Source organism: Sinocyclocheilus grahami, unplaced genomic scaffold, assembly GCF_001515645.1.
Source record: "Sinocyclocheilus grahami isolate Dianchi unplaced genomic scaffold, SAMN03320097.WGS_v1.1 scaffold197.1, whole genome shotgun sequence".
NCBI lineage: Eukaryota > Metazoa > Chordata > Actinopteri > Cypriniformes > Cyprinidae > Sinocyclocheilus > Sinocyclocheilus grahami.
The window spans coordinates 1,313,549-1,324,102 of record NW_015505376.1 but is presented as its reverse complement, the minus strand read 5'-3'; the positions used below and the strand labels follow the sequence as shown (position 1 = coordinate 1,324,102).

General features: G+C 37.1%; 1 protein-coding gene across 5 annotated transcripts in view; it reads left to right on the top strand.

The window, feature by feature from the left end:
* Positions 1 to 10,554, top strand: part of LOC107595140 (brefeldin A-inhibited guanine nucleotide-exchange protein 1-like) — a 96,104-nt gene that overhangs the window by 22,389 nt on the left and 63,161 nt on the right. For all 5 annotated transcript variants that reach the window (XM_016285462.1, XM_016285461.1, XM_016285458.1 and 2 more), the window contains exon 2: positions 5,827 to 5,857. In XM_016285462.1, coding sequence (XP_016140948.1) covers positions 5,827 to 5,857 — 31 coding nt within the window. The remainder of the gene's footprint in view (positions 1 to 5,826; positions 5,858 to 10,554) is intronic.

Here is a 10,554-nt window from a genome sequence, read left to right as displayed (position 1 = left end):
TGTAATTTATTCCTGTGATCGTCAGTGTCACATGATCTTTCAGAAATCATTCTAATATGCTGATTTGCTGCTCAAGAAACATTTGTATTATTATCATAGTTGTGTTGCTTAATAGTTTTGTGGAAATCATGATACACTACAATTCAAAAGTATGTTTAAATAAATAAATGTAGCCATGAAGAGCATAAGATAATTCTTTCAAAAACATCTTAATCATTCCCAAATTTGACTGGTAGTGTATATTTTTGTTGTTGTTGTTGCTGTTATTTTTGTTGATATTGTTGTCATAATTTATTATTTTAATTTTCTCTGAGGTTTATGCAGGCCAACATTTCCTTATCAGTTTATTATTATTAATATTATTAATTTTGTTATTGTTAATAATAATAATTTATGTATTTAATATTTGAATTAATTATTTGCTAATTGTATTAATATAAACTTTATTTATATACTTATTTATATTTATTTATATTAGTGCTGTCAAAATTAGCGCAGGCGATTTCATTTTTTTTCAGATTAACACATTAGAAATATTTAACTCAGTTAACACAGGGGCGGGGCTAGGGTTGGCCACTCCACTCACAACTGCTGTTTCGGTCTAATTTTTCTTCACAAGAACAATCGTTTATTTAAACGCAGAGCATCTTTATGACCACACCTAACCGAAGACGTTTCAGATGCGCGTTCCAATTTTACCTCAGCGTCAGGCGCGAGTCAAACGAACGCGGAAATGGTACTGAGTTTGTAGCGCGTGCTCTTCAATTGCACGCACAAATGCGCCAGCGCGTGCTGTAGCCTGTATCATTTCATATCAAATCAAATCATGAAAGAAACTCAGTCATCAGTTAAGCCATGAAATCACCAAAAAGGCAATTAAAGCTGCCTTAAAACTGTGCGTGTATGTATTTGTTATATGAGTCACATTTAAGAACATGTTTCTGAAATGCAATTGTTTTCCAAACTGTCCTGGAGCAGCCCAGCACTGTCTCCCCTCATCTTACACATCTGATTTAATTCAATTAGTAGAGAATTTAAGACCTGGGTCAGAACAGGTAAAGAGAGATGCGTGTCAGATAGGGTTGGGCCGATCGCAGATGGCTGACAGACATCAGGATTTTGAGCCGGCATCGTGATCTGTCTATATACTATGGAGCGGCAGTACCTACCACACATTTTACAAGATTAGATATTTGTCAGTGGTGCTCAGTATCTACAAATCATTCGCCATTGTCCTATCAGTCATCTCTCCTTACTCTGTGTATGTGGTAAGTGAACTTTCATGTACTGTAACGTAACAGTTTACCGCTAGCAAGCGGCTAACCATGTCCCTTTAGTTACTCCGTAGAACGCGTTATTTGTTTTCCGTGCCTTTCTGCATACAGATTCACGCTTCGGGGCACACCCCCTAAACCCGCCCCCCGATGTCATCGTCCATCACGATGTTTCACTGTAGACATCGCCCAACCCTAGTGTCAGATCCATGTCACATTCAGCAGCGGCAGCTCTTAGAGAAATAGCAGCCATAAAACTAATGACCAGCTGCTCTGATGTCTATTAATCAAAGATCAAAAGAAAAAGAGGAAATCAGTAACTTTTGTAGCTTTAAGGATTCATCTATATTTAATTTAGACTTTAGTGTTTAAGAACTTTTCAATTTCTGTATATTTCCTACTTGCTGAAGGGCACAGGTAAATATGACATTTATTATAGTGGGTTTATGTAAAGATTGTTTTAAAATCACTTAAATTAGAAGCTAAATTTGAAGTTTAAGTAGTCTAATAGATGTTAAAATTGATAGCTCCTGTAATGTTGAATGGCTAGTCAATGGTTAAATATTAGGGGGAAAAATTGCCTATTTTCTAGAGACATCAGTAGTATATTGTCTTTATGTTGTTTCTACATTCATTTGAAGATTGAATGTGAAATTGCAATGTAAAAGTATTTTAAAACATTTTAATGTTAGGTGGGTTTAATCGCGATTAATTTCAGAAAAAATGTGTGATTAGTTAGTTAATTTTTTTTAATCGATTGACAGCACTAATTTATATTTATATTTTATTTATTACTATGCTAATTAAAGCACCATCACTAAAAATATTGAAACAAAAAATACAAGAATTGCTTTTTGAACTAGTCAATGTCAGTATACTTCGGCTAGTTGGTTGTTGGACAACAAATCAATTAGTAGTGCATCATGACCCGTCTCTGTTTGAAACCTGGCGTAGAAACTAGTGTGTAAATTGGGGGAAAATTGTGATGTTATAGCTCTCTGCTTCCAAAGTGTAGTTAGACCTCTACTGCTAATTTAAAAAATACTAATTATAGCTAATACCAATATTGCACTATGGTCTGAGCCATATACCTAATATTTTTGGAAACACTTGCAGAGTGATGGAGAATGATGTGAGTGTAACAGACACCAGTGCTTGATATTCTGTCCATGTTCAGTGGCAGTTTAGCGTGTTGGAGGGCTGTCTGTCAGCAAAGCGTGTAGATGTCATTATGCTGCTATACTCGTCATTGTTTACTGCCGAGAGGAGGAAGAAGAGTGCTCTTTCTACAGTATTACATTGTTCCCGTGCCGAGCACTTAGTCATTCATGACTGCAGCTGCTCGCTGAGACCAGAGGCTCTTGTTCAGAATAAACATATTCAATCCACACTACTTTGAAAAAACCAGCACAGATTGAAGTAGTCAGATATCTTGACCTTTTAGTAACGGCATGACCGACGTGTGTTGGCGCAAAGTGCTTGTACGCTAATGAATCCAGGTGTTAACGCTAATTTAAAGTCTAATTTATGTAATGTAGAAGCTTTCAGAAGTTTGCAGCGAGTACCTCAGACTCTGGGCTTCTCGTTAGTAAATTTTTTCAACACTCTGAATGCATTTCTGATGCAGTTAATGACTGGTTTCAGAGGAAGAGGTGTTAAAGGGGCCATGATGACATTTATTATAGTGGGTTTATGTAAAGATTGTTTTAAAATCACTTAAATTAGAAGCTAAATTTGAAGTTTAAGTAGTCTAATAGATGTTAAAATTGATAGCTCCTGTAATGTTGAATGGCTAGTCAATGGTTAAATATTAGGGGGAAAAATTGCCTATTTTCTAGAGACATCAGTAGTATATTGTCTTTATGTTGTTTCTACATTCATTTGAAGATTGAATGTGAAATTGCAATGTAAAAGTATTTTAAAACATTTTAATGTTAGGTGGGTTTAATCGCGATTAATTTCAGAAAAAATGTGTGATTAGTTAGTTAATTTTTTTTAATCGATTGACAGCACTAATTTATATTTATATTTTATTTATTACTATGCTAATTAAAGCACCATCACTAAAAATATTGAAACAAAAAATACAAGAATTGCTTTTTGAACTAGTCAATGTCAGTATACTTCGGCTAGTTGGTTGTTGGACAACAAATCAATTAGTAGTGCATCATGACCCGTCTCTGTTTGAAACCTGGCGTAGAAACTAGTGTGTAAATTGGGGGAAAATTGTGATGTTATAGCTCTCTGCTTCCAAAGTGTAGTTAGACCTCTACTGCTAATTTAAAAAATACTAATTATAGCTAATACCAATATTGCACTATGGTCTGAGCCATATACCTAATATTTTTGGAAACACTTGCAGAGTGATGGAGAATGATGTGAGTGTAACAGACACCAGTGCTTGATATTCTGTCCATGTTCAGTGGCAGTTTAGCGTGTTGGAGGGCTGTCTGTCAGCAAAGCGTGTAGATGTCATTATGCTGCTATACTCGTCATTGTTTACTGCCGAGAGGAGGAAGAAGAGTGCTCTTTCTACAGTATTACATTGTTCCCGTGCCGAGCACTTAGTCATTCATGACTGCAGCTGCTCGCTGAGACCAGAGGCTCTTGTTCAGAATAAACATATTCAATCCACACTACTTTGAAAAAACCAGCACAGATTGAAGTAGTCAGATATCTTGACCTTTTAGTAACGGCATGACCGACGTGTGTTGGCGCAAAGTGCTTGTACGCTAATGAATCCAGGTGTTAACGCTAATTTAAAGTCTAATTTATGTAATGTAGAAGCTTTCAGAAGTTTGCAGCGAGTACCTCAGACTCTGGGCTTCTCGTTAGTAAATTTTTTCAACACTCTGAATGCATTTCTGATGCAGTTAATGACTGGTTTCAGAGGAAGAGGTGTTAAAGGGGCCATGCGTAAATAAATTCTTTAGTGTTAGCTGTGAAAATAGCTCTCTCGACAGAATGATGTTCTGAGCAAGCTGTCTGTGTGTTTGGTGTCATTGAGCCCTTATGTTTTGGATTATTAAATATTTTTGCTGATTTAATTTAGCTTTTAACTACCAATAATAATGCGGAATAGTAGAGGCTTACAGTGAAAAAAGGCAATTGCCTCTTTATTCTAGAAAGTGCATGTAAATGTATATATGAACAGTATCACACTCGTAGCAGCGCAATATGGCTGTATGTCAGCATGGCTGTGATTCGGCCGCAGGTAATCACAGCCGTGCTGATATACAGCCATATCCCACTGCTGCGAGTATGATATTGCGTTTATACAACATTTTGATGGCATAAGTGTGTACATATATAAGAAACAACAATGAAGTGCAGAACTACTTCCTTCCACTATGGATTCAAATCCCAGGTTGACCGTTTAACAGCTGAGCCCAAGCCTCCATCACTAATTAGAAAACGTCACTTTAGAACTAGTAACAAAGGAACGTTAAGGTGCTTTATTGAAAACCTATTATATTACTATATTAAAAACTTACCGTATTATGAGAGAGAGGGACTGACTGAGCGAGTGTGATTACCTTCATCTGATACAGCATTCATTCTTCAGTTCAATCTCATATTCACAATAAAACATTACTTTGAATGCCCGCTGAGGAAAGTGATATCTTTGTTGTACTATCCTTCCATCTGTTACTTCCTTGTATACAACCTTGTTTCAGTCTCTTTCATTATAAAAGTCTTAACTGCCGACTCACTCATAAAATAGTCTCTTATAAAATGTATAAAATTATAGTGGATTTGGGCATCTGACATGACACTTGCAGTGAGAAATACTGCAAACGGAGTGATACAAACGGTGAAACGGTTGGAGTTCTGTTATCGCTAGAATATTGCACGCCTGGAAAAGGCTCTCAGCCAATCAGATTTGAGGACCAGAAAGAACTGTGTGTGTTTGTGTATATATTGTATGAGTGTTTTGAAAAATCCACAATACAGTTATAGTCCATGCTAGGCATAGTTTTTTAATATATCCATACATATATTACATGTTTTTTTGTGATGACTTTGACTTAGAAAATTAAAGTCCCTTCATGAGGGATTTATTGAATAATTTTTTAAAATAAAATATACTATATATATTTAATGTAATATACTTATAATACATTATACATACATTTAATTTAAAACAAAATTGTATAAACATTTATATGCAGAAATATATATTAAAGTAAAGGAATGTCTGTCCTAAAACAATAACATATAAAATATGTATTGTATACATGTATTATATACACTTAAAATATATACAATTAGATAAAATATTCTAATATTGTTTTTTTTTTTAAATATAATATTTTTATTTTATTATTATGTTTAAGAAAACCAATTTGCATAATGCTATATTATATCTTAAAAGCTCTCCTTAAACTCTTGTGTTTCCCTGGCTATGGATGGTAAACAAGTCTACCATCTGTTTAAGTCTGTATCTATAGCTAGCTTGAACTCAACTGCATTAGTCCCTATAGGGTGGGTTATTTATTTATTTATTTTATTTTTATCACACTCATGTGAATATTTTCTTTTTCTTTTACAGAGGAAATCAAGGCGGAATCTGAGAAATTAAGGTAAGTCGATATCTTAAGCCACACCCCAGCTGTTGAGATATTGAACATGTATTTCAAAATCCCCATTTATTGTTGTCAGCTTCAATGCTTGTAATGCAGCGCTAACATTTTCCAGAGAGTAACCACACGCGGCCCCTTTGTGTTTTGGCTGTTGCCCTGCCCTCATTGTGATTTGTTAGTGTGTGTTCAGTGCCGATGAAAAACACCCCTCACAGCCTGTGTTGTTAATGTGCTTGGAGACCTTTCTGTGTGACTAGGACACAGGAATGAGACGTACTGTGCTCAGGGCTTTCTGCAGGGCCAGGGCAGCTTGTTCTGAGGCCTTTCATCTCAGACGCCTCCTAGGGACAACGTTCATTCACCCTCTACATCCATTAAATTCACAGCTCACCTGTTTCACCCCATCTGTCTTGCTTTCACATCCATGTCCATGTCTTTTGGTGTCTCTTCCCTTTGTTGTTTACAGATTTCTGTTATGAAGTGAAGGAGCACTCCTTTCAAACAATAGATCTATTTTTAGTCCCAGTTTTTAATTAAAACACCATTTATCACAGCAAAACTCTTTGTGATTTTGAATCTTTAACTACACATTGTCATAGAAACATAAATTTAGTAAGTGCTTCAAATGTTTGTTCAGTAACTGACCTGATGGATTCAGCAAGTGATTTGTTTGACTGATTCAAAACCTTTCTGTTTTTCACACTGAATTTGCTAACTCAAAATGTGAGTTAATATTATAATATATACTAGAATAAAATAATTACACACACACACACACACACACACACACACAGAAGCAGCCAGAGACTCACCGTGCCTTCAAAAAAAATCCAACTGAGGCGCGTAGACCAAAAAAGGTTTCCCAAAGGTGAAGAGCTTGAAAAAAGTCTGCACACTCAAACATCAAAGCATCACAAGCGAGATAAGAACAATATAAGCAATTTACTGAATGAAACAAGGCAAATGTTTCGGTCACATGTTGACCATTTTCAATGCCAAGCTAACTGTTATTAGGATTCATTCCTACAACTTGTTAATTCGTTCCTACAACTTATTAATTTGTGGCCACTGTCCATGTTTCATTAATTTTGTTCCTTAAATAACCCATGATTTAACTAAAATCTATTAAAAACTTCACACCCGCGAACCGCACCCGAGTCCGCTTAAAAGGGGTGGTCTGGGGTACAGTTCAAGTGAACTCTGGTACGGTTCGCTGCTGATGTGAACGCAGTCGTACCAAATCACGGAAGTGAACCGCTATTAATGACGTAATATTTTATAAAAATGTGTGTTTCACTCACTTTCCTGTCGAGCGTGACTGACGCGCTGCAAGCAGAGAGCTGTATATCTCATTTCTGTTCACCTTCAGAGTTCTTTAGGGCATTTGCAGTAAGGCAGACATAAGTGCCGTTAAGTACTGAAGCTTTGGAAACAAAACCAACGGTTCAAAAGCATAAATATAAAATTGAAGAGAGCAATGCTACGCATTTTGCCGTCTTCTCCTGCACCTTTGTTACTAAGCAATGGGGTAAACAGCTGCTGGCTAGGGCTGGGTATCGAGTTCGATACTTTTTAGGCACCGACCGAATTGCCTCGATACTATCGAGTATCGAAAAACGTCTCGTCGTTCGGTACCAAATTTCAATACCTAAGGGGTTAATCTCATCAACGTCAGTGAGGCGCAGATCGTTCAGTGTTTGACATCCGCGAGAGCGATGCGAAAACATACTGAGCAGTCTGCTCTTTCTATCTTACTATAGCCTAAAAGTGTCACAGTCGGTCCGCGACTGTGAGACTCAGAGATGTGGCTCACACGTGAGTATTTAGTGTGAATGCGTCCCAGCCCCCGTAGCTGTAAGGCTACATTTACACTGGTGCGCTTTTGTTTTAAAATGAAAACTATCCTCGTCATACTGGCGTTTCTACTGCGTTTCAAGCCGGCTTTCCACTAACTCCGACAAATGATAGACCGAAAGTCATTCATTTCCAATGGAGAGTAGCGTCGGAGCTGTGTAGGGTTCCAATCATATGCAGATGTCCGTTCATACTACAAGACCGAAAGCGCGTGTTATGTGACCATTCATGCACACTGTAGCATCATGCTACATAAGACCAGGGTTTAAATTGGGCGGGGGGGCCGTCTGGCGCTGAGCCCCGGCACTTAACGTTATAGACTCCAGGGCTTGACATTAACTCTTCATTAACGCCAGACAAGTAACATGATTAAAACATCAGTAACCAAAAATAACTATGTAAACACCAAAACGCAATATTATTCGGATTTTATTACATTTAGAATAAGTGGTGAATAGTGGATATAGCTACTGAATATAAAGCATCTATTGACAGTATAAGGTTGCTCTGCTGAGGCCAGGCTCACGCAGCCTCTCTAGGAAAAATCAAAACGCGCAACACTAAGAAACTCAGCATCCTGAGGTAAAAATTCAAAATGGAAAGTTTTTATATTTAAAATACAGTTAGTTAGGCAACATCAACCAACGTTTTCACCATTACGACTTTTTAATAGTTCTATAAACAGTTCAATAAGAAAATTCTAAATGGATAAGTTTTTATATTTAAAATACAATTTGTTAGGCAACATCACACAACGTTTTTACCATTACGACTGTTTAATTGTTCTATAAACGGTTCAATAAGCAAATACAATAATATTAGGTCACTTACATTTTAGGCAGAAACAGACAGGCAGACAGCGCTAGAAACTGCTAATGCTTATCAGTAAATCAGTAGAAAATTAATAGAAATGAAGATTCTGTCTGAGCTAGGTAATTCTGTCACACACACTAGTGTAAATGTAGCTAATAGATGTGTAAACTGAAGACTATTTGAGCTTTATTAAAACTATTTGCACTGATTTTCTGTTTGTTACATTTTGGTCCTTTGTGCAGTGGCTTTGAGTCTGTATAAACATCAACAAGCTGAAAAATAAAACCAAAGTTTTTTTTTAGGTAATGTAATCTTGTTCAAATAGATTTCATAAAATTGGTTTCGAAAAAAAGTATCGTTCAGGAACCGGTATCGAAGTCAAGGTATCGGTATCGATATCGAAAATTTTTGAACGATACCCAGCCCTACTGCTGGCTTGATTGACGTAAACGAACCACGGTTCGGACCCAAATAATATAATGTGAACACAGTCCAGTGGGGGCAGGGGAAGGGGGGAGCAATTGAACTCGGATTCGGACCAAGCAATCGAACCAAGTGTGAAAGCACCCTAAGGCTGCGTTTACACTGGCACAAAAAATCTGATCTTTCGCTCACATCTGACACAGATCGGAATTTGTTGCACACGTGTAAACACAAAAACCCACACGAGATCCGATTTTTTTGCATCCGATCTGAGCTACTTCCAAATGTGGATTTTAATCGGATGCACATCTGATATCTGGACATCCGACCTACGTCTAAGCACACATATCCGATTCTCCGCAGAACTCCCAATGCGAAGGCGACACGTTTGCTCATAAAGATTTTTAATGCCGGCGTGCTGTATGCGCTCGCATTTTATTGAGATGGAAACTTTTTATAAGTAAAAAATTGCACATTCAGGAGCTGGTTCAACCCCCGCCCCGTGAATTTTGAAAATACAACAGCTAAAAGCTACATATATTTCTCAGCAATGAGGTGATAACTTAGCAGTTTTTGTAATTAAACCGACAAGCTTGTTTGCAATGCTTCACAATCGCTCGCTCGCACGTGGGTGCATGCGTCCGTTCCTTAGTTTTCTCTGTCTCTCTCCTTACTTAATTCGAATTACTTTCAATAAATATCATTATTTCACTAAAGAATTCTACCTCTAACGAGCTGTAGATAAAATAGTCTAACAAATTAAAATTACCATTATTTTGAACTTTATCCGTTCAGTCAGATTTTGTGCTGCAAAACATCCATGACAGCCGTTGTCCATGCTGGCAAATAATAATGGCCATTCGACGTGAATTATATAAATAATTTTAATAGCACGGCCATTTAAAACCCGAGGGTCTACCATGTGCATAGTAAAGCGATCACTGCAGACAATCCTTTTGGGCGGGAATGAATGTAAACAGATATCGGATACCAGTCGTGTCTAAAGTGAATGTAAACAGACGTGCCAAAAAATCGGATCTGTGCGTTATGACTTGCAGTGTAAACGTAGCCTAACTTGCTCGTCTCTCCCGCATTAACCCTATAACTGCCAGTGCAGCAAAATAAACAGCAATTTCACAATGATTATAAGGTCTGTGTGCTACACTACATTCTTTATTATTAAACGAAGTAATTAGAACAACGTCAGTCTACATTTATCGACACATTCTTAGGAAATAGTGGGTTTACAGCGAATTATCTGAACTACTTCAGTAAGACAGTAATACCGTGCTTTACCTGGAAACCTAAAGCTGCACTAGGGGTACATCACATATTAGCACAAAAACGTGATATTTTGAGCACTCATGTGAAAATGTACACACAACGTATCAATTGTACTTACAGGTTGTGGTTCCAAGAGCTTGTTAGTCCAAATTAAGAAGATTAGAAGCCAACAAAGCCAAGATTAGAGAAGCAGTACTTGGTAAAATGGCATGCACACAACAAAAGGTTCGAATTGTATTTCTGTGGTATCCTTGAACACGGCGTCTTCTCAACATGATGTAAACACACTAACTAGCGGAAGTGTTTGTGGGCAGGTCAGACTC